Source organism: Dipodomys merriami, unplaced genomic scaffold (assembly GCF_024711535.1).
Source record: "Dipodomys merriami isolate MVZ:Mamm:240054 unplaced genomic scaffold, mDipMer1.0.p SCAF_277, whole genome shotgun sequence".
Lineage (NCBI taxonomy): Eukaryota > Metazoa > Chordata > Mammalia > Rodentia > Heteromyidae > Dipodomys > Dipodomys merriami.
In genome coordinates, this window is record NW_027204237.1 from 300701 (window position 1) to 325375 (window position 24675).

The 24675-nt window shown below is 45.6% G+C and overlaps 1 protein-coding gene across 4 annotated transcripts in view; it reads right to left on the bottom strand.

The window, feature by feature from the left end:
* Positions 1–8410: 8410 nt before the first annotated feature.
* LOC138837837 (nuclear transcription factor Y subunit gamma) overlaps positions 8411–24675 on the bottom strand; it is a 79752-nt gene continuing 63487 nt past the window's right edge. For all 4 annotated transcript variants that reach the window (XM_070036837.1, XM_070036838.1, XM_070036835.1 and 1 more), the window contains exons 6-10: positions 19709–19882; positions 16103–16261; positions 13020–13127; positions 10775–10834; positions 8411–9283 (exon numbers count right to left, since the gene is read on the bottom strand). In XM_070036837.1, coding sequence (XP_069892938.1) covers positions 9164–9283; positions 10775–10834; positions 13020–13127; positions 16103–16261; positions 19709–19882 — 621 coding nt within the window. In that variant the 3' untranslated portion in view covers positions 8411–9163. The remainder of the gene's footprint in view (positions 9284–10774; positions 10835–13019; positions 13128–16102; positions 16262–19708; positions 19883–24675) is intronic.

Sequence of the window (24675 nt, forward strand, 5' to 3'; positions counted from 1 at the left end):
TCTGACCTCTGTCTCCAGAGCTCTCCCAGCCCGGCTCGGGGTGACAGTTGGGATTTCTTGTTGCTCCGTCCCTCTTCCCCTGCCTAAAGCTGTGGCCACCCCAGCCTCGGCCCCGCCGCCGCCCCCAGGCCCCCGCCCCGCAGGCCCTGCCCCAGGGCGAAGCGCTTCCGCAGCAAACTCTTCGCTGTTCCTTCGGGAGGATCTCGGGGGACGCAGCGTGGAGCGAGCGGGAGGGCGGGCGGGAGGGGCGGCGGAGGGGGTGGGAAGGCGAGCTCGATACTCAGCTGTCAGCAAAGGCAGCATTGATCTGCTGAGTGCCGGTGGGGGAGGACGGGAGGAGGGCTGTGGGCGGAGTGGGAGGGGCTGCAGGCACTTGAGAGAGGGCCCCCGAGCTCACACCCCAACCCCCTAGTGACGTTTTCCTCTCTGCGCAGCTGGGGTGCCTTACGAGGTCTGACCTGAATCTCTCCTATTGCTCCTTGGCTCCGGAGGTGCTCAGGGCCAAAACCTGTGCTCTAGGCAGGTTACACTCTGATCTTCTGCTGGCAGCAAGAGGTTTGTAGACCCCTAGAAACTCCAGGACCTAGAGGATGTCTGGATTGAGCTATCCTCTTCCTATAATGGCCCGGCCCTTCCCTTCTCTACCCCGTGAAGCACTGACTCCCCAAGTCTTAACTCAATCCACACACTCCATCCTAGCCCAGAGGTCATAGGCCCTGGTCTGGATATAAACCAGGCAGGAAGAGGGCAGCCAGAGGCACGGGGCCCTTTGAAAGCTCTTCTATGGCAAAAAAGAAAAAGAAAGAAAAGAAACTCGAATTCAGGTTGCCCTTATCAGCAGCACCCTGAATACCTAAAATTGGGTCTGTCTTGGGAAATCTGATCCTGTAGCTCAGCATCACCTCTGAGCCCAGTGCATCTCTTTCCATTTGAGGGATGACAAAGGTCCCTTCCCCTCCTTATGTAGGGCCTGCAGGGAGAGGATCTCAAATCATCTTAGCCAACTCCAACTTCAGATTACCACCCCCCACCCCAAGGCAGCAGGAAGAGGAAGGAGATGAGTTACAGCTAGAGGGATAGAAGTTAGACCATGGGAAGCACCTTTGTAGTGCAGGTGCGTGTGCATTGGAGGCACAGGTTTACTGCTATGCAGATGGAAGAGACCAGGAACACTTCCACAGGGGAAGAAGGGGAAATAGTTCCAGAAGGCCCTAGCAAAGTTTAGTCGGTGTGTGTGTCCATGGGAAAGTGGAGAAGGCAGAGGAGAAAGTCGTTCAGAGAGGACAGGTGGCCGCTGAGTGTTAGCAGTGGCTTTCCTGCCCCCATCTGGATTCCCAGGACATGACTGGGAGGATGGACTTGACTCATGGCAGCCCTTAGTGACTAAGGCACTTTTCTGAGCAGGCAGCTGTCTCAGGCTCTCTCAACTGGCCTCTGCTGGAGGGCAGCTTCCACCTGTTCCCTTGACCCTGTCCCCATCCCCAGGCCTATACTTCTTCCTAGTGACCAGCCTCATTCATCTCCCTTGGGCACAAATCTCTCTCCAACTCTGCCCTTCAGATTTCCCCCAACTAGAAAGGGGGCAGCTCCTTGATGGGCTGTGATCCGTCACTGTACCCATCATCCATCAATGGAGCAGGTATTGATTGAGGGGAAAGGGAGGAGGGAGAGTGCTCTCATTTGCCAGGTACCACCCGTGTGCCAGGCCCCATCCCTAAGGGACAGACAGCAGTCATTTGCTGAGAAAGTTGGGGCTCAGGGAGGAGCAGGACTCACCTAAATATAGCCAGTGGGCTTGTCTTCTGGCTGGCACCTGGTACTGGGTCAGTGCTGGTACTGAGGAGATCTAGATGTGGTCAATGCCTGTTTTCTAGAACTCACTTTTGTCAGGAGGTGGGATACCCAGGCCTGACAGGTTTGAGATGTGGAAATGGCCAGGACTTTGGTCCTTGGGGCCAGGTTCACACCTGTTATTGACTCTCATTATGGACATAGGTTATCAGGAGTTTGGAATCTTCTGGAATGGAAGAGTGCCTTAAATGGGCAGTTTTCAGACCTAAGAGCAAAGAGTCCTTCTTACTGACAGAATCAAGGTGGCACAGAAACAGGGAAAGCATCCAAGTCGAAGATCTTTGGTTCCCCCTCCCTCCTTAGATCCTAGACAGACAGACAGACAGACAGACACACATACACACACACACACACACACACACACACACACACACACACACACACACCTGCATTTTCATACTGCTCTAAGAATTGGTGGAGGCCCAAGGAAGGAGAAGTCTCCACTGACAATGTTAAGTAGGAACCTTCTAGGGGACAGGAGTAGGGCAAACTTGGGCAGAAAAGTACAAGTAAAGCCTGCAGCTGACATCACTTAGGCTGGAGTTAAATGCTGACCCTTCTGCAGGAGACTTTCCCTGCTTTGTCTCTTGGAGCATTCCAGCAAGTTTGTAACGCTGTTCACACCTCCATCTATACTTCAGAAGACAGACTCAGTAACTGATTTGCCTAGTAGTGCTCCTGACCTCTGGGCTGCAATGTGTATAGGTGAAATGCAGGGATGGGGAGGAGGGGGTGCTCCTGAGCAGGAAAGAGGAAGCACAAAGTACAGCCAGGAGATGCAAGGCCTTGAATGCCAGGCTGAAACATCTAGTTTGGATAGGAAATACAGGGCCTGAGTCTGGGCCTGGGCCTGCTGCACAGGCTGAGGCTTCCCAGAAGATAAGCTAGGAGGGGTGTGGTGGGAGATCCTGGCAATAATGGAAGTCAACAGTACCAGGGAGCAGGAAAAGCCTTGAAATTCAAGTCATGGCTGGGTTCCCAAACCTAGCTATTTCTTCCCCACTTCCCCAGATTTCAGGAGGGTGGAATGCAGTATGCATGAAAAGTCTGCACAAACCAGACCCATTGAACACAGTCCTTGCCAGTCCTCCTTTTCTTTTCCTTTTCTTGTTCTTTCTTTCCTTTGTGCCAGTCCTGGGACTTGGACTCAGGGCCTGGGTGCTGTCCCTTTTTGCTCAAGGCTAGTGCACTACCATTCGAGCTACATACAGCTCCACCTGGCTTTTTTGGTAGGTTAGTGGAGATAACAGTCTCACAGACTTTCCTTTCACCCCTGGCGTCAAGCTGCGATCCCCAAATCTCAAAATCTTGAATGAGCTACCAGTGCCTTTTTAAAAAAATTTTGTTGCCAGTTCTGGGGCTTGAATTCAGGGTCTAGGCACTGTCCCTTAGTGCCCAGAGCACTTTTTCCACTCAAGGCTGGTGCTCTACAACTTGAGCTACAGCTCCACTTCTGACTTTTTGGTAGTTAACTGGAGATAAGAATCTCACAAAGCCAGGCACCAGTGGCTCATGCCTGTAATGCTAGCTAGTTAGGAGGCTGAGATCTGAGGATCATGGTTCAAAGCCAGCCAGGGCAGGAAAGTCCATGAGATTCTTCTCTCCAATAAACCACTCAGAAAACCAGAAGTGGTGCTGTACCTCAAGTGGTAGAATGCTTACCTTGAGCTGAAGAGCTTAGGAACAGCACCCAGGCCTAGAGTTCAAGCCCCACTACTGATAAAAAAAAAAAAAAAAAAAAGAAAAGAAAAAGAATCTCACAGATTTTCCTGCCAGGCTAGCTTTGAACCACATGTGATTCTTAGATCTCAGCCTCCTACATAGCTAAGATTATGGGTATGAGACACCACATCTAGCTGAACAAACATTACTGCTCGTGAGGACTGATAAGGAGTATGTTCATGGCGTGATGTCATGACATTATTACCTCTGGAAATCCACCAAGAGCAGGAGATATAAAGGAGACAGAAGGCTGCATCCCCTTCTTCCTTCCCCTCCCCCCAAAGGACAAGAATTAGATCAACTAATGAGAGAGAATAGTGCTACCTGGGGAATTTCTCTTTTGAGTGTGCCATTGACCTAACCCCAGCCTTGAAAAAGCTAGCCAGACCAGTCAGCTCTGAGCCACAGGAAGTGTGAAAGAGCAGTGTCAGTGAACTCAGTGAAAGTGAACCCCCATTGATCCTAAACGGGCTGGAGGGGGGCCCGGCCCACCTGGAGGAGACACAGAGGGAAGAGGAGGTATGAAAATGAAGGTCAAAGCCATTCCTTCTTGGACTGTGCCTCCTCTCCCTTGAGGATTATTCCTGTTTACTGCTGGAGGACCGTGAGGAAGGCAATGGGATCAGGGTTCTGCTGGTAGGCTCCATGCTGGCAGTCAGTGGAGCTGTTTGGGTACACAGAGGAAAGTCTGTTCTGAGTCACTTAAGTGAGTAGAAAAGCTATTCCCAACTCTTTTGGCCAAAGAAACTTGATTGAGAGCTCTAGGAGGGAGATGATAAGAGCAGGAACTGGAGACTAAATGGTAGTGAAAAGTGTTCAGAAAATGTAAGAGAAACAGAGGTTCAGGAAGAATAAGGGGGCTCAGAAAAGGCAAAGGGGTTCAGTGAGATGGTGGGGAGACTGAGGGAGACTTCCAGAACAAGGTAGGTTGATTTCAAGCTACCTAAAGTTCCTGAAAATTCCCTTGTATCTGATCCCAGGATGATTCAAACATCTATAGGAATCCTTTCTGGAATTATTAGATATATAAGATAAAAGATGGAATATTTCTTTTGGAAAGAGGTATACAAGATTAAAGCAAGGACAGTCAGGAAAATTGCTACAAATTGTCTCAAGGATAAACTTTACAACATAATAGAAGATATCAAGAGATATCTCTTTCATGGAAGAATTCATCCCTGAAGATCTGGAGATCATGGAACTAGCTGAAAGGATGTTTGATATTGTTAAAAAATCTTTAAGATAGCATTTGGTAAATGCTGTTGGCATCTTTACAACAAGAAATACATCCAACAAGGACATGGAGAAGTGAACAGAGCTACCTAGAAATTTTAGAAATTAAAGTAACTGACATTAAAAAAATCAAACTGAGGATTTATTTAATACAACCAAAGGGAGAATTAGTGAATTAGAAGCTAGAACTTGGGAGCTCACCAAGAATGAAACACAGAATAATAAGGCAATGAAACATAGAAGACTGAATGAGAAACTCTAGCATATATATTATTAGGTTGAGATACTGGAAAGTGACCAAGCTCTTTCCAGAAATAAGACATGAATTGCTAGATTTAGAAGGCCCACAGATTGCCTAGTAAGAGATCTTGAAAAAAAAAAAAAAAAAAAAAACTACACCTAGACACCTTATAGTCAAAAGTGTAGAATATCAAGAACAAAGAGGAAATTCTAAAAGCAACCAAAGAGAAAAAAGCTTCTGTACAAAGGTCCAATAATTGAATTGACAGTAAACTTCTCATCAGCAACAATAGATGCCAAGAGACAACAAAAGAGCATCTTCAGAGTGCTGAGGGCAAATAATTGTGAACCTACAACTCCATACCTTGCCAAACTGTCATTTAAATCAAAGGGCAAAATACATTTGGATTATGTGTGAAATCTTAGAAAGTTTCTATCCGATAGACCTTCATTGAAAAAAAGAGGTAAAAGGGTCTTGGGGAAGAGCTGTGAGCTTAGAGATGTCACGGGGTTTAGTGAAGGCCAGGCCTCCCGGGAGGGGCAAAAAGGTTTAGGGCTGTGGCCAAGCCCAGGCTCTGTTTAGGATCTCTCCTCAACACCAGCCAATCAGAGGAGCCCAGCCCAGCCTGGCTCAGGTAGAGGCAAGCTCGGGTTTTCCCCTTTTGAGTGCAGCCTTGCTGTCCTCCTGTCCCCTGTTTCTGGTCTGGGTAGTGGCATGACATCCAAGCTAAGGGTGATATCACCAGCCTGGCTTTGAGGAGGCCATGCCCAAATTACTCGTGACTGGGCATTTGACCTCCATCCTAGGCTTCTCTCCTATAGGCCAATGGATGGCTGCAGCCACTGGCTTTACAAAAACAATCATGAACAGAGAAGACAAGTCAGGGCTAACCCAGTTGAGACACTTGAGACAGTTGGCTTTTTGAAATATCTAGCTTTATTAGATCAGCAGTGCCCCTCAACGATTTCTTAACCTCTTTGAGCCTCAGTCTCTTGCTTATTAAAATGGAGAGAATACCTACTTAAGATGAAATGAGAGTCCATCTAGATATCAAACTTTAGCTGTATTTTCCTACATAAAGATCACTTAAAAGGATAAGCTCTGACAGTCCTGCCTAGCATAGCATCAGTACTCAGACAACAGATGGGGTGGGATGTGCCTAATACTGGAGCCATAAGCACAGGAACCTCTCATCTGGCCTGTTTTCAGCTGGTTTCAGAATGACCAAAACAATACCTGACACATATAGAGGATGCCAAAGAAATATCTGCTGAATGACTGTGTATGCAAGCCCTAAAAATAGTTTGTAAAAGTTGATATGGAAGCATCAAAGAGGCCTTTGTTGACTGCCCCAGGAGCTGTAAGTTTCAGTGAGGGCCATTTAAACTGGACCTTGATGGATATATGAGATTCTAAGTAAGAGGGGGAATAAAAATGCACTGGGGCCAGCAATGCTGGCACTGGGGCCAGCATTCTGAAAACATGGAGGTCAGCTCAGGAAACAAGAGGAATTGTGTGACCGAAGTACAGATGATAAGAAATAAAGCTGGAGAGATAAGGAGAGTCTTGAATGAACTTGAGCTGTTAGAAAGTCCTTATTAAAATCTATCTACTTTGATGATTTAGTATTCTGGAAAGAATTTCCAGGCATCCTTGACCCATGGACAGCCCCCTCACCCCACCCTGTTCAGAGAATGCGTCTTATTAGAAAGGCTAAAAACCTAGTACCCACTGAGAGAGACCAAGTCCTACCCCCAGGAGTTCCTAGAATTCCAGTTGGAATAAGGGCTCCACAAGGAACCTTTGAGGCTCATAAGGCTGCATGCTGCCCCCTTGTGGCCACCACATCTGAGCAGCAAAGGAGCCAGCCAAATCATCTAATCCTAGTAAACCGCTACAATCTCCAGCTTGCTGTCCCAGAGCACCGATGGCTTCATTTATCCCACATATACTCAGGGCTGGGCCAGTGGGTTCAAGGCATGAGAGGAAACACAAGTGCCACCTTGGGTCAAGAGATCAATTGCTGTATGTACAGAAGACCCATGTTTCAGTTTAATGACACCTATAATTCATGGAGTGACCTTGGGCAAGTCACTGCACTTCACTAAGCTCTTCTGACTTCATCTGTAACACAGAGATTATGATCCCTCTTCCTGTCTCTTCTGCAGGGTCACTGTGAAGATCATCAGGACGGATGCTGCAAATGCTAGAAAAAATGTTTAAAGAGTGCTCCGGATGTAAGGGGATCGTGCTGGGTATTAGATAGGGGCTCTCTTGAGCTGCACTAAAGGGTTTGTTTACATCAGGATGGGCCCTGCTGGCAGGGCCATTTAAAGGGAACGCACTCAGCAGAGAAGCTGCTTGCCAATCACCATTGATCGAAATATCTCTTAACACAAGAATGGGAGTCTATGGGAAAATGGGACCTGCCGACTAGCCTGCAGTTCTGCTTGGATTTTGGATTTTCAGGAATGACTGGAAGAGCAGCAAGCTAAGACAGGAAGTAGGACAGTGGAGCTATGCCTTTTCTATTATCAGGGCTCCTCAGCATGTTCCCTTTCTCTTGTACTCTCCATGCAGGCTTAAGCAGTGAAAGCTTGCTGTTGGTCATTCTTGAGTTACGGGCACATTTGGTGAAGCAATCCTGAGAGATCAGGCTTCAGCTTAAAATTGCCTGATAGCCTCTGTCCCGTTCTTACCTCACCAGAGCAAGTCCCCCAAACAAGGGAGTTGCCTATGGTTTTACAACTGATACCTGTTTTCCCTGGCACTTGGTTTCACTGCTCCTCTCATGACAACAGGCCCTATTCTGGTTGTGAAGATGCATGGTGAAGGTCCCCAAGGCCAGCTCACCACCAGCTCTATGTCCCTGCTTCAATGGATAGAGTAGACACAGCTGCAGAAGCGCTTATCTGCTGGGTGACAAAGGGCCTGAGCTGCTCTGCTGGAAGATGCTGGCCTCTGATAATGAGCATAGTCACACAAGGCACCAAGGGTCAGCCTATGCCATGTGGGACTGCAGGGGATTCCTGCAGTCCTTGTTTACAGGGTAGAGCCAGTGTTCTCCAGGAGAGAGACTGTCCTCTTGGTCTTCAACCAAGCAGGCCACAACTCTACTGGATACTATGTAGAAGTCCAGTTAGGTGAGGCAGTAGGGCACTTCCCTGCAGCAGACACGCTGTGAAGTTCACTGGTAAGGCTGACCAAGGACTTCCGATGTGACATTTAAGTTTCCTTGGGCTTTGGACATGTCCTCTTCAAAAGGGTGTCCTGTCTTTTCAGACACCCAATCTGAGGATAAAGAAAGGTTTCCCAATCAAGATGCCCCATGAATGTTCCCAGACACAAAAACTGACTCTAACATATCTAAAATGAGATTTATTGCATTTCATGCAGTTTGAAGTCCATGCAGCGAAGGAGACTAGCACAATTTTTAACACATTTTTTTAAAAAGAAAAGTGGGGGTAGCAAATGCACAAAGTTCTAGTCTCCTTGAGTTCCTGGGAAAGGAGGGATGGGAATGAAACCATTGCTCTCCATGAGGAATGACTTCATCTCCAAATGCAAGAAACACTTCCACGGTCCCTGGATACCAATACAGAGCTCTGAGGAGCAGGTGGGACAGGAGCAGAGAGGTGCAATGGATAAAAAGGAGCTACACCCCCTTCACCTGATTCAATCTGAGGGCAGAACAAGGGAGCAAATCTTGGGGCTGCAGCTGTTGCAAGAGTCAGGAAATGCTGTGCACCCTTAGAGAGGAAGATCTGCTCCTACAAAGTGGTGGTGGGAACCAAAGTAAGAAAAACAAACGGAGAAATACTTCTTCAACCACGTGCTTCAAGAAAATGCCATAAATATGTTATTTAATATTCTCATTTCATAGCATTGGACACAGCTCAATATGTGGAAATATTGATTCCTCGGAGAAAAAAAATGAAATAAAAAATATTGCATCTTTCTGTTGGAGAATCTTGGCCCCCAGGCGCGGAGCGTAGTGCACCAATGTCCTAGCCTGCAGGGGTGCTGAGGTCGCTGGTCCTCGGGGAGGGAGGTTGTACCCATCACTTAGGGCTGTATGGCAAAAATTGTGTTTGGTGTCCTTGCCAGCTTAGGCCCTCAATCGCCGGTCACCTGGGGGGTCTGCCCATCGGTGGGCTGGTTGGCTGACTGGATGAACATGGGCTGGGCGAGGTCCTGGCCCGCAGGCATGGTGACTTGCTGGATCTGGTAGAGCTGCTGCAAGGGGTGGAGAGGAGAGAGTGAGGTCACTCCTGGGAGGAGCAGGCAGCTCCCTGTGGGCTTCAAGCTGGCTGGGGGACCTGGATACCTCAACCACTACCCATTGCAAGGTGTAGGGGGAGGCAGGGGAGGGGGTGTTATGGGAACAGCAGACATGAGGCACCCGCCTGATGGAGAGGGGGTGTGTGGTGGGCAAGGAGGAGGTGCTAAGTTACATTTCCTGTGGCTTTCACTTCTCTGGGCTCTGACTCTCCAGTTAGTAGCTCAGAGCCTCAAGCTTGTTGCATGCTGCTCCACTATGACAAACACAAGCAATTCGAATACTGTACCAGCAGCTTGCAAGTCAAGCTTTCCCCAACTCTTGGCAATTCTTACTGACAGGGGCAGTTGGATTACTCCCTCTGCTTTCCTCAGGTTATCTGGCTTAGGCTGAAGTTAAGCTGAGCCTGCACTTGCTACATGGCCCTATGAAAGAGGCGGCCTAATGTTAAAGGTAGTAAAGGCTTATTGCCACTAAGTCCTATGAGGGTGGAATAGACACTCCCTTGCCTATTTAGGAAAGTAATGGCCTACTGGCCTCTTGGTTTCTCAGGGCCTTCAAAAGCCCAAAAAGCCAAGACCTTCCACATAGGAGCCCTGGCATGACAGTCTAGTACCTGATGCTGCCAGAAGCTGGTCTTGATGCTAGCTCTTTGCCCTTCTGGGCATCAGAAATTGAAAGTTTGGACATATCCTGTCATACTCACTCAGTAGTCACTGGGACCATGCCACAAGGGGAAAGCAGGGGTAAGAAGGAACGTCCCTTCCTTCAGTGCCTTTACAAGGCACCCTGTTTCCTAAGGCACACTGATGGAAGGCATTACGGCTTAGGATGTTTACTGCAGGGGCAAATAGGACACCTGCATGCTAATCCTGGCTTTTCACTGAACAGTTGAGTACAAATGGACAAAGCACTTTCCAAACCTATTACTTAGTTTTGTTCTTCTGTAAAACAGCAATTTGGGCGACAGAACATCTAAAGTTATTTTTAGGATGGGCGCCATGGCTCACGCCTGTAATCCTAGCTACTCAGGAGACTAAGATCTGAGGATCACAGTTCAAAGCCAGCCTGGGCAGGAAAGTCCATGAGACTTTTATCTCCAATAAACCACTAGAAAACCAGAAATGGCGCTGTGGCTCAAATGGTAGAGCACTCGCCTTGAGCTGAAGAGCTGAGGGATGGCGCCCAAGCCCAGAGTTCAAGCCCCATGACCAAAAAAAAAAAAAAAAAAAAAAAGTTATTTTTAGCTCTTACAGTCTAAACACTGTAAGATACGTGCCCTCACCTAAAGACTGCACATATGTCAACAACTTCTGTCTACTCATTGTTAGTGGAGGACAGGACTATCGTCCTAATACCATCAAACTCCAAACCTGCACACCTCCCCCAAGCCTGCCCACCTACCCAAACTCCTTGCCCTTTGCTTCTGCCCAGGGTAGGTACCCTACCTGTCCATCTGTAAACTGGCTGAACTGCTGCTGTCCTTGCTGGACCTCTGTCTGTGTGATCTGTGGAAAAGGACAGGGCAGAGTAGATATGTTAGCTGCAGTGTCTTATCAGCCCACCACTAAGAAAGATCAAAATGCCCAGAAGGAAGTTTACCACAAAACAGGTGTTCGATGAAGGGCTGGAAAGCAAGCTTCTCTCCCAATCTCCTAGCTCCAATGGCTACCCCAACAGTTAGCAGCATGTAGGCACACAAGACATAGCTCCTATGCCCCTTATCTCTGAATGCTTTCCACCACCCTCTTGCCTCCAGATCAGCAGCTGAAGAGGATGCCCAGCTCCCAGTCTTAGTGCAAGGCACTCAGTATAGTCTGGATAGAAGCCTAAAAGTCATCTTTTAGCCAGAAAGGGCAGATTGCAGAAAGGGCAGAATGCTGTGCAAGGTGGTAGGTGGTCCCTTTCACTTCTGGATGGTGGGCTCCAAACCAAACCTGTATCACCTGACTGGGAATATGAAACACCCTGGCAAGCAGTGGACCTGGCATTGGCAGAGTTCATGGCAAACCTGTGAAGTACTTTTTCCGAGTGGCAACATACACCCATCTGGGCCAAATTGGGGAGAGATGGGTATAGCAAACTTTTGTGGGAATTTTAAAATGAATTCACTGGTATGTAGATAGTAGGAAGTGCTGGGAGCAGCATGGTAAACTGGAAAGGAGACTGGAGGATGCACATACATGCGTGTCTCTGGAACATCTAACTGGCAATGGCCTCTATGTACCACCTCCTGGAATTGTCCCAGCTAACCTGCAAGGTAAGGCCTGTCCTCTCAAGTGTCCTCTTGATAGCCAAACACCACACTAGTGATCTTACCCAGGACGCTATAAGGGGCATGAACGCAGACAGGTGACAAATGACTTTTCATTAATACTCCTTAACTTAGGTCATTCTCCTCCCACAAGTTTGTAAACTATTTGAGGGCAGGAGCTGTATTTTGTCTCTCAACATCATGTGCCAAGTACGCATTCAAGAAATGGCCTGAGATAAACAATAGATTCTCAGAGATAAGATTATCTATGCCTCCTGGCCAGCAAAACCACTGTTTAAATGAATACTGAAGAGTTTCATTTACTTTCATTTACGTTGATTTGGCATTCACTGGACAAACTTTTACTGAGCACCTACTACCATGTGCTAAGCTATCACAACTACATGTTATTATAGAGATTTAACTGCCCCTAGGGGTAGTACCTCCCTTCTTGCTTCTCCCTCTTCTCTTCCCAATTTCTGGTTTTGAGTTCTATGCCCCAAACTGATCTCTGAGGAACCAATAACCTTACTCATTTCCTCTATTCTCAATGTCATGTAAAGTTTTTGGATCTCAAGAAGAATCTTACAAACTTAAAAAAAAATTTCAAAAGGGAGATGGACTCAAGAACATGACCAGTGCTGAGAAATCAGTAAGTACCACTGAGTCCTAAGAAAATTATGGAAAACCACACGTCTGTAGGGAAACAGGTAGCAGGTATGGAAAGGGCTCTTTAAGGATCCTAGAGTCTATACAGAGCTCAGAAGTTTTGCTTTTGGCTCTTTCCTTACATTTTCCCAAATGAGATCTTTGGAGACCTGCTTTACAAACTCAGCTCTGTCACCACTGTCAATAGTACATCACCAGAAATGCAACTGGGCCAGACGGGTCCAGCTCTTAAACGATTGCTGCTTTTTTTGGGGCTGAGGCAGAAGAATCCATTAACAATGCCTCCCCTTGACCAGCATCCTCCAACCTCTGCCAACTATGCCCAGGTCCCTCAACGTCCCCAAGGCCAGGAAAAGGGAGCCCCCTCAGCACCTGTGACGCACAGCCTTCAATATCATAGGGAAAGGACCATGTGCAGAGGTAGTATGCTTTCCAGAGGGCACAGGAGCTGCCCAAATACAGCTGCCACTCAGATTCCAGGATGGGAACACCCTGAGGACCAGGCTTACTCTTCCCTGATGCGCACATGCACCCACTGGATTTCTTTCAGGTACCCTCAAGGCCTCTTCTACCTGTGTTCCTTTGTTAGAAACATTCTGAATCAATCTTGTGATTACCAGCTGTCCCTTGGGTGCCACAAAGATGGGGGCAGGAAGTGGGGCAGGTCTTGCTGAAGAATGAGGAGCTGTGCGATGAGTACTCCTTTCTCAACAGAAACTGGCAGCTGCTCTGTGCCTGTAACTCAAGCCTTGCATCTCTGGGGTACATACCTGTTGGGCATTGGTGGCAAGTGTCTGGATCTGTCCCTGCACAACCTGGGTGCCTGATACAGGCTGGGCTAAGCGGATATACTGCAGCTGGCCGGCATTCAGCTGTACCTAGAACAGGAAAGAAATAAAGGGACCAAGAAGATTTGAGTTCAATCTCATATAAGTAAACTTTCCACAACTCCTCAAGCCCAAACAAAGGCCAAAATAAGCACCACCCCTTCCCCTAAAAGTCACATAACACAAAAGAGAAGTAATCTAAGTAGACAATGGAAAAAATTCCCAGCTCTTGTCATGTGTGAGCGCAGAATGGCTGGCCATTGGTTGTTGATCAGGACCTACCCAAGGCACTTGTACTAAAGATCTCTGACATTGTCAGTATGCTCATGGCCTCCTTTTCTTCCATCTCCACATTTCCCAGTACTGTGAAGAGCTCCACTATCCACCAAGAGCCTGTACAAATGGCTGTAATTCTGCATCATAGCCTTAGTGCTGCCTGGTCCATGCCACACACTTAGAGGAAGAGGCTGGCCTGCCTTATTATCTCTGTCCTCAAGAGCCAAGACCAATGGGGGGTCTGTGGGACTTTGAGGAACCTTAGTGTTCAGCACTAGCTTCTGGCCAAACACCTCCCAAGGGGAAGCAGAATCAATAAACCTCTCAGAGAAAACCTCATCATGGGAAACCAATGCTACAAAAGTGCCCTTAGAGTCCCTCATGCTTACAATTAAGTCTTAGATAATACAATAATACCAAAGGCTGCATTTAATTGTGTGCTAAAAGCCTTAACTCAGGCTCTTAACGCTCCAGTGTGCCATGGAAATCTTAGTGCTCTGGACACGGCAGTGCAGGGAAGATGGTACAGTTACGCGACAATCTGTGGCTCAGCAGAGACAACAGCAGCAGAAGATAGCAGCCATTCTCTCCCAAGATGGAGGGACTGAAATGACTGGGAATCCAGGCCAATCTGACCTATCTCTGAGAAAGCACCCTCTTGACTGCCCAACCTGCCTCTGTTGCAAGGGAGCTTCTTCTGTATGACAGTGTCATGCCTCTGCCCAGCACAAGCTTCCTCCTGCCTTCAAGAGTTAACTTTACTGCAGGAACCTCACTCCATAAAGAAAATGCTTGTAGAATAAAACCACATTCTTGCTTGCAGTGTTCAATCAAATGCTTCTCTGAAACTTCTGGCCTCAATGGGTTGAAATCACCAAGAAAAAACTCATTCTGTTGGTCACTAGTAGCTCACACCTGTAATCCTGGCTACTTAGAAGGCTGTGAACCCCTTATTTCCAATTAACAAGCAAAAAGCGAGAAGTGGAGCTGTGGCTCAAGTAGTAGAGTTTTTGAGCAAAGAGCGAGAATTGAGCAAAAAAGCCAAGTAAGACTACAAGGCCTTGGGTTCACACACATACACACACACATTCTCTCTGTCTCTCTTTCTCTTTCTCTTTCTCTCTCTGTCTCTCTGTCTCTCTCTTTCTCTCTCTCTCTCTCGCACACACACAAAAACAAAAAAAAAAAAAAACAAAAAGTTATTCACATTCTTGGAAGATCATTCCAGAATTGTCTGCTTAAGGCAAGATAGAGGGATACAAAAATCTAAACCTATTAAGCATCTAGTTCAAAGGAAATATGGCAAAAATGTTGTGACTGGCAATCATTTCTTTCCTGAGACTATGCCAGTAAGAGCTGCTGGTACCATGCTTAAATTCCCTAGCAAATGCAGCTTCCATGTAACAGTGCTAAGTTGCTTGCTGGAATGAAAGCATCTGGAAAGGGGTTTGGGAAACCTCAAATACTGAGACTGATGGTACAAGCCAAGGATCCCATGGTGAAAACCCAGAGCTGTGTCCCAGGTGTGAGGGAAGGTATACTGACAATCATAGGTATTTTCTATTTCCTCACTAGAAAGCACCATTTGCAGAAACCCGATATGACCAAAATTTTTGAGTTAAATAGCTCCAAGCACTTTGGAAAGAGAAGCAGGAAGTTTTGATCTTCAGGTCTAAGTTCAGAGACCTGGTGATACACTACCCCTCAGTCTTCCAAGATTGGATAGGTCACAGCTTTCTTTTTTCCTTCACTAATTATAGAGCAAGCTAGCTTATCCCTTGGGTTTTCAAAAGACAAGTCCTTTTTGTCCTGAAGGTCATCACTGTTAGAAGCACTCTGCTGAGTGGCATGAGGTGTCTGGAAACCAGTGAAGATGAAACTGTAAATTCTGCAACTCATCTAGGCTAAAGTTTTGTGCTGCAATATTAAAGTTACTGAATTCTTCTTTGGCGTAAATGACCTTATTTTGACATAAACATACACAAAGGAGAACCACTCAAGGGGAGGTCCTGGGATTGGTTAAGGCAGAGCCTAGGCACTTGGAAAGGATGGTGTGGGTGCAGAGCTGAGGATACTTTGTGAGTTTTCAAAGAGGAAGTGACTAGCCAAGTCCAAGTGAGTTTCTACATCTGCCTGCATGCTCTGTGACATTCACTTCCTAGCTTCTGATGGCAAAGTGACCAACATATAGTTTCCAAGTATTGAAACAAATTACGAGCATGTGCGCATGCATGTATACATGTACGTACATACGTACACACACACACACACACACACCATCAGATCTAAGAAATGAAATCCCTCAATGCACATAGGAAACAGCAGTCAACAGTGGAGAAATGGCTAAGATAAATGAAAGTCAAAAATACGCTTTAATGAAAGCTCCACTGGGAACTTACTCATAAATATGCAACAAGTGTATTTATAGCCTTTCTTATATACCTTTCTTTTATTCTCTGCTAATCAAAAGACAGGCCTGACTTGCAGGGCCTGGTGGGGGTAGTGCCATAATCATCTGAGTAGGTAGAGAAGAAATAGAGAAGGGCTGCATCACAGCGGCAAACCTAAATCCTGGATTGAAACAAGGTGAAGAGTAAACAGTGAAGTTGCTGAGGAAGGGACGGGGTATAATATGAACACAGGTTAAACAGAACAGTTCTGTGTGTAAATAGGTCATATAAAATCTTTTGACGTATTTCCCATCACAAGCTGAGCATAAACAGTGCCATCTAGGTCTGGGACAGGCTTACCGGGATCTGCTGGATCTCTCCTGTGTTAGTGATGATTTGCTGCATCACCTGCATGGTCTGTCCAGTGCCACTCTGAGCCTGCTGGGCTTGACCCTGAGGCTGGGCTTGGACAATCTGCACCTGCTGGCCTTCTCCAACCTGCATTGTCACAGGTGTAGTCTGGAAGAAAACGTCAAAAGAAAGTTGCTCGAGCTCTGGCTGAAAGCCCCTATGATTACCAAGTGGCTAAAAACAAGAAGTTAACCAGGAGCACACACTCTCCATTAATGCTTAAACTCATCTCAATACTAACAACACTCAACTTACAGAGTTTTTTGGATCTTACAGTGCTGCTAAAATTAACTCTTTGGGGGGGGGGCAGGGGGAGATGAGACAGAGGAGAATGATGGAAAGGGTAACTCTGATCAAGAAGTACTAGACAGATGAACATGTTAAATTGTGATCACCTTGTACAATCTTTTGAAGTTGGTTTTTAAAAAAATCAACTCTCTGAAATGAAAGATGGGAAAGTCAAACTGAGTTTTAGGCTCCGAGTATAGAATAATTTGCCTGGGGGACCAAATATAATTGTTTATGCTTCAAATGTTACAACTTTTCAATGTCCTTCAATGACGATAATGTGTATGATGCATACACGCGTGCGTGTGCGTGCGCGCGCGCACGCACACACACACACACACACACACACACACACACACACACACACACAAATCAAAAGCAGGGTTAGAAGAATGGCTCAGAGGTAGAATGTCTGCCTAGCAAGTACAATATCCTAGATTCAAACCTAAGTAAGAAAGGAAGTAATAAGTAATCATGACAGTTAACTTGGAAAATAGCCATAGTCAAGCCTGGCCCAGGTAAATTTGGAAAGCCAAACAAAATAGAAAGTGAGGCACACATGAATTTATTAAATTCAGTGTTCTGGGCTCCTTCTTAGCCATGAAGGATAGTGGAAGGAAAATGAAGGCTGCAAGCTCATCTCCCAGGCTAGGCCTCGCACATGTTGGCTTTCATCCCCATTCAAGCAGCAGAACAACTCCTACCCATATTAAACAGATGGCTGCCCTGGACTAGAGCGTGGTTTCCCACAGGAGAGTCAAAACACCAGACAACAACCTGAATTAAAATCGTGAATTTAAGAAACTTTACCCGATGTATATGAGAATTGGCAGATTCTGTGTCTCTTTTACTAAGTGGTTTATGATCATACAAAGTTATTTTATGAGATGGTAAAGATGAACTGTCAAAAGGGTCAACCACACCTTCAAATTTCAAGACCTTCTCCCTCAATGTGATTTTTATAGATCACCTAGAGAAACAAACCCACATATCTGGCAGCAGTAGTCACGAAAGAGATCTGGAGTCCTTGAAAATAAACCTAATACTCCCAACTCCTAAGCTGCTCTCATCCCCACCCTGATTTGGACATAGTCGGCCTCAGTTCTGAATGGAGAATCACTAAAATGTGGAGGTCTCAATGAATCATGGTCTTCAAGTGATGTTTCTATTTTGATGTTCTTAATTCTGAATGTAGAGGCCTACCAGAATTATGACTGTGTGTCTAAAGTCACATTTAGGAACACAGATAAGATTCAAGTGATTACTAGGTAAGGAAAAATTACTATAAACTAGAAAACAAAAAAGAAGGGGAGTTTCCATGTAAGTACCTGCAGTGGGCTTGGATAACAGAGACATTTCTTCTATTCTCATACCAAAATTTTCAACTCAGCCTATCCCAAACCTCCTAAAGTCCCCAGATGATAACAGAAAACACAGAATTCATTTTACCACAGTATGCATTACTTTCACCTTTGCTTATCTGTATCCTTTTGCAAAGAATATTTGCATTCAACTTTAAACAGCCACTGCTAATGGTCCAGGGAGGCATGACCCAGCAGAGGCCACCCGGAAGCAGCAGGATGGGAAAACAACAGCTGGGAGGGACCAAGTTCTCCATCCTCCCAAGCCTTATTAGCTCCAGGCTGAGTAGGTCTGGGCTAGCAGAAAAGACAGATAAAATTCTTGCTGACTTAAAAAAAAAATGTAATGCTGCCAACTCATCACTGTACTTTATCAGCCCAATTTCCCCATGAGGATTTCCAAGGTATTTCTATATCATTTCAGGAAAATGAGTACTTATGTTAGCAATGGCAGCTGCCAAATCATGTACAGTGTACCCTGCTGTCAAGGCACAACAGCCCTGGGCTTCTTAGGATGATGAGCCAATCACAGCCAACCCATAGCAGTCTCACTTAAAGTTCATCTGGTAAAGAGATAAAGTGGTTGGCAGGTAAAGTGCTCCCCACTGCAGAAGCACCAGAATGAGCCAAAGACAGTCCCTTAGGACTCCTCAGAAGGCAGTGAATGCCTTAGGGCAGGGACTGGACTAAGATCAACTTTGAGCCCCTCCTGCCTAATTGCCACTGTCTGATTTAGAACAAACAACAAATAAATGAGAACAGGGAATAAATTGTAAAGTCTTAATGTCTCTATCTTTATTGCAATGTCCTTCTAGGTAAATCCAGCTTTTTTACTACCACAAATTATCCAGGATATGTTTCCTGGACTTGCCTAGATGGTCCCCACATGCTGACTGTACTTTGCTCTATTCCCTGTATTTCTCCCCCCCCCCCGCCCCCCCCCGCCCCACTTCTAAGCCTTTGTTGTGCTTGGCCCTCGACTATCAATACCATCTTTTCCTGCTTTATTTAAACTACCAGTGTTCCCTTGGAGACTCTTTATTATTTCCTTTAGGAGCCTTCCCTATCCACCTCGTCACATCTTTCTTAGCTCCTCTTTTTGGTGTGTTCCATAGCACTCTAAGTAATTTTAAGATCGTCTTACTCTTCCTAAATAGTATAACCTTTAAGTATTTGTATCCTAACTAGATTGTCAATTCCTTAAAAATCACGACTTTTATTTATGCTATGTCCCCAATACCTAGCACAGGACTTTACTCACAGTGGATGCTCACTGTTTGATGAATAAATAAAGTAATGACTGACAGAATTTGGATTCAGAGCTCACAGTACTGAGTCCTCTGCAGCCTCTCATGACTCCCAACGGATGGTACTGCTCTCAACAGTACTATGGGGGAGAGAAAAAAATTCTCTGATTACTATTGTAAAAAGAGAAGGTCACCTGACACAAACATGGTGGGACAGAGAAATGACCTGGATGAGAGGAGAGGAGAGGTATGGAAGCTGGCAATGATGTCTGATATCCCCCTTAAGGGCACCAATTCCAGTTCTGGCTTAGACACATGGCAGACATAGAGTCTGCTGAAAAGACCTTCTACAAAGATCCCACCACTCTTCACAGGCACACTGAAGAAACTTTTTTAAATTTCCTTCTAAACTATCTGAGCTCATAAAGATCTTGGAGAATATTTTGTCCACTGCAATTTCCTCATCATCTGACCTATGAGGTAACAGTCGGGGGGAGTAAAGCAATGCTTTGCTTTGGTAACTAAATTAGGGGAAAGTTCAGGTTTCCAGGCTTCAAATCCAGTGATCTTCAATGATTTGGCTGCCTCTCTATGCTAGACAAGTTTTCCCCATACAAACCTACAAGGCAGTAGGTGAGAGCCCTCAGCAAGTCACAGACCTGGCCCTGCTGAGGTTGAGCAATGATGATCTGCCCAGGCTGGATAGTAGTCGTGGAGCTGGTGGTCTGCTGGCCTTGCTGCTGCCCCTGGACTTGGACAGCAGTGGGTTGCTGAGCCAGTGTGAAATAGTATTGGACAGGCTCAGCAGGAGTCACGGACTGGCGCACCTCCTCCTGTGGGGTGGAATGAGAGGCAGGTAAGGGGAAAAGAACCGACTCAGCAACCGCCAGTGAATTTCCACTCTTTCCCAAACAGGCTATGTGCAGTTGCCTGCTGAATGCTGAGCTATCCACATTTGAAGCCAAAAGAAAGTGGAATTCGAAGAGACCAGTTGTGCTAAATCAAACTAAAAATAACAGATTCCATAGGCTTCACAAAACTTACAGCCAATTTTCTGAAGCACTGAGTAATCACCCATTGCATGATGAGTTGCAAGTGGGCAAATAATTACCGTAACTAAAAACTGTGCACCAGCAGCATGCTTGTCAGTAAGGGCTGTCAAAGCCCATGATCTGAGAACAGCACCAACTGCCAACACTGGGAAGACGCTACCCAAACATGCTGCTCAAACTGGCCCCCAATCTCCCAAACAGGCATCTCTCTTCTTACTGTGCTCCTACCACTTCAGTAGGGGCATGGCAGAGCAAAGAGAAACAGGGCTTTTCCAGGACTGGAATTTCAGAAACAAATGTCAGGTTGGAGAGCACCGTAGGCAAGTGCCCAGCTTTTCATAGCACATCAGAAGTTTTGTGGCCACTGAGGGCATGTCTTTTTGGCGTCACATCCAGTTCTGGTTGTACTTAGCCACAGAAGCACAACCCAGGGGGGCCTGATGGACAGCTCTCCGCTGGGCTGCTTGCTGCCTTGGCTGGCTAGTGAGGCCGTGTTCAGTCCATTTTGCCAAGTGAAGAGACTGCTCCTTCTTCAGCTGATGTTTTCCATGGCAGAAGGAGTAAACAACCCTCTCCCAGCCACTTTGAGCTCACAGCTGAGAGTGTAGGATGTTTACACACACTACAACATGGTTATGGCCCAGAAGGTCCGTGGTTGGCTGGAACCTGACCACTGACAGCATTGGCATCTGATTTGGAGTGATCTGTGACACATGGTGCCACTGCCTAGACAACAAAAACATATAACCACATGCTGGCTGAGTGAAAATATTAGCTAAATTGACCCATTTTCTTGTTCTAAGTTAAGTTTGTTATATTTCAGAAAAGAAGGAACTTCATTGAGGTACAGACACTGTGTGGACTACGCAATGCTTCCAAAAGTGACATTTATAAAGTTAGTACTGACTCTGGTAGGTAACCCAAATGTATTTTCAAGATACTGTCCTCATTACATTTTTATCTACATGTCAAATTAACCCCTGGCTCTGCTCAAATGTAAGTTATATGAGGGAAAATAAACTCTCTCTCTCCTTCCCCTGCTATTCCCATAAAGGTACTCAGTACCTCTGCTGCATGATGAACAGATTTACATAGATGAGCAGAAAGCTGGAGGTAGGAAAGCACTTTTTTGAATACAAGTTGGTGGTAGGACAAATTTCCTTAACTCCAACAGCTGTTATCAATAGAAGAGTCCCTGAGATGGGGTGTGGCTTACGTGGTAGAGAGCTTACCTAGTAAGTATAAGGCTCTGGATTCAATCACAGTGTAGCAAAAAAAAGAAACGTTCCTAAACTCTGTTTTGTTTCCTACAGGATTCTGTGACCAGTGTGATCAGAAAGCTAGTGTCTCTTACAGTATGGAGCTTGCCTGGCGACAGGAGGCTCAGGATATTAGAAGTAGGACTGCTATATAAAGCCTCACAGTAACTTGGCTTGCTAATGGCCAGCCACTCAGATGAGGAAGAACTAAACAACGTGCTGGGTGTCTAAGCAAGTCCTTAATCATAAGCTGATCTTCCAGGTTAACATAATCCCCCAAATGATCGTGCTGAGGCAGGATAAAGAGGAGATCCCTTTTTGTTTTCATCTAGTTTCAATTTCTAGAGCAACCTTATATTACAAAGCCAAGTCCATTTCAACTCTTTTTGTGTGTACCAGTTCTGGGGCTTGAACTCAGGGCCTGGGTACTATACCTGAGCTTTGCTCAAGGCTAGCACTCTACCACTTAAGCCATAGCTCCACTTCTGACTTTTATAGTATTTAATTGGAGATAACAGTCTTATCAACTTTCCTGCTTGGGTTGGCTTCAAATTGTGATCCTCGTATCTCAGCTTGGGTTGGCTTCAAATTGTGATTCTCATGTCTCAGCTCCTAAGTAACTAGGAATATAGGCATGAGCCACCAGCGCCCAGCTCAACCCTAACTTCTTACATTACCAAATGCTAGCCCAGCAAGTAGGTCTTGGCTGGATACCCCTTTAAGCAATGAAACAAAGGCTCTTTTCAAAACTGGTGAAATAGGCTCAATGTGTTTTTTTCCTTATAAAATCCAGAAATCACTAAAGTCCAAACCTAATTTGGGAAAGAGGAACAACAAGAACCAGTTTATAGGAAGTCAGGCAAGAGAGAGTCCTGGCCCTTCTTGGCTTTGACCTCTGGTTGGTTTCCACATGTTCATGAACATAGCAGATCTAACACTGACTATGACCTCTTTACCAGACAAAAATGCAAATCCTTTAAATACCCCTTTTCCAGAATACACCCTTGCCAAAAGTTATGCCAGTAAGTAGGTACCTTCTTTTGTGCTTCCTACTAAATCCTCTTGGATGGTTCATGAACTAGGCAGTGTCTGGGAAACTGAGTGACCCAGAGAGGTGCTACATCTGTGTTGTCAAGACAAAGCATAGCTGTTCTCAAATCATTGGGACAGCCTCTGCATTATGAAGACTCATTATTTGGCCAATGGAGGTCAAGCTAGCAATGATTATGCTGGATTTAAAGAAATGGGTGAAAAGATAATGATATTTCAATGGGCAGGAACTTTCAACTCATAGCTTAGTGGGGGCAGAAATCAGGCCTCAACTACCTTCTATTTTCAAAGTCTTTACTTGCTTCCCTGAAGAAAAGTGAGATTTCCAAGCATCTTTGAGAATCAGAGGTCTTAGAACCACAACTCAACATTCTAGCTAGTTCCTCTGCCAGCAGTAGGATATTACCCTGTGCACTGAAATAACCCTTGAATGACTAGATCAATCCAGAAAGAAACACTTGCTCAATCTTAGCAGTAGCCTCTTCTACAAGAGGGTTTACCTTTAGAATCATTTCAGAGACTGAGACTGACAATGCCATAGAAAAGCAGTAGCACAAGAGTCATCACTACAGCATTGTGCAGCCAGCCCCAGAACAGAAAAAAATGCAATTGCTTTCATGGCAAGAGTGCTCTGTTGCCTCCTTCAGTGGGTGAGTTTGGGAGAGTAGGCGCTTTTAAAGGACTTTAGAAAGTGCCAGCCAATTTGGAGCTTGGGAAAACATGTCTATAGAGGATTAAAAGTGCTATCTTAGAATTTCAGGCCGGCTTTCAGCAATCTCAACCTTTCAATGGCTAGGCAGCAATTGTCCTGAATAGGATGGCAATCAATAGCTCAAACACCTACAAAGAACTAAATCCAGGCAGCAATGAGCTGTTTCAGCTAGATACTCTTTAAAAAGGGACAGATCAGAGTATTTCAAGCCTGACACCCTGAGAGCCAGAAGCACTGAGAACTCTGGAGGAAGAGCTAGGACAAGGTACTTCCCTCCAGCTAGTCTATTCTGCAAGCACCCACAGAACAAGGAGTTAGCATTATGAGAATGAGCAAGGCTTGATTTCATCATAGAGCTCATCACCTTGTTTCTAGATGGTGCTTCTGATGGACAGACAGAAAGAAAAGGTCTAGCAAGGAAAGTAGGCATATGGCTATTAACTGCTATTAAGGCAGACGTGGTCTGCTTTCTTGTACTTCTCAGAGAGGAGGAAGCAAGAGGAGCAATTGAGCCTGTAGGCACAAATCTGCAATGTCTAAAAGCCGTGGTGCAGCTGTGGACGACTGTGGCAGCCTGCCGCTGTAAACATCCGACTGAAAGCTCCTCTGAACACCTTACAGCTTCCAGTCAAGGATGTTTACAGTAGCAAAGACTGCCCAGAAAAAGAGCTGCAATAAGGCACACCCTGCTCCAGTAGGGAGATGACACAGGGCTTGCTAATTCCTCATGTAGGATCAGAATTAATGTCCATTAGGATGCCCACTTGCCCTACACTCTTTCTGAGTGACTGGGCTAATATGGGCCAGCATAGGGACGAATTGTCACTAAATGTCGGTTTCTAAGGATAATAGCCTACAAAATAATTTGTTAGAAACACTTGAAATCTTATTAAAATAAGCAAGCAGAACAAATTATAGCTTTGCTCCTGTGAGAGACTGCCTCAATTTCCCAAGTGTTTCTACTACCTAGTGAGTTATGCAAACCATATTAAAATAAGACTCACAGGACAAGGTTCTATTACAATGCAATTAAGAGCTATATGTATCCAAGTACTGAAAAACTATTGGTGTGACCTTTGGCAGGAGGAGGCAAACACATTTTAAGTGGTGGTTCTTAAATTTGGTTGCACACTAAAACAAGAAGGCATCACAGATTCTGATTCAGCTGATGGGGAATAGAGCCTCAGTACTGGTTTCTTAAGCCCCAATAAGTGTTGGGTCCTAGAAGAGCTACATTGCAGAGTAAGAGAAAATAAAGTCCATGAAATATCACTGTGTACACTGAGAAGCTGTGCTGAAAATCGGATGTCTATGACTCACTGAGCATGTTCTCCCACCCCAGATTAAGAACTCTGGTAAGATTTCTAAAGATACTCAAATGAGCTTCACTCTACTCTTTGTAATGACAGACTTTAATTATTTTGTCTATTTTCCTAAAATACCACTTCAGAGGCACTGAGTTAAAAGTATCCATAAATGAGTAAGAGGAGATGTTAAGGATGGATCTGGACTAGAGAAGAGGAGAAAAGAAATAGCAAATGTCTTGTGCAGAA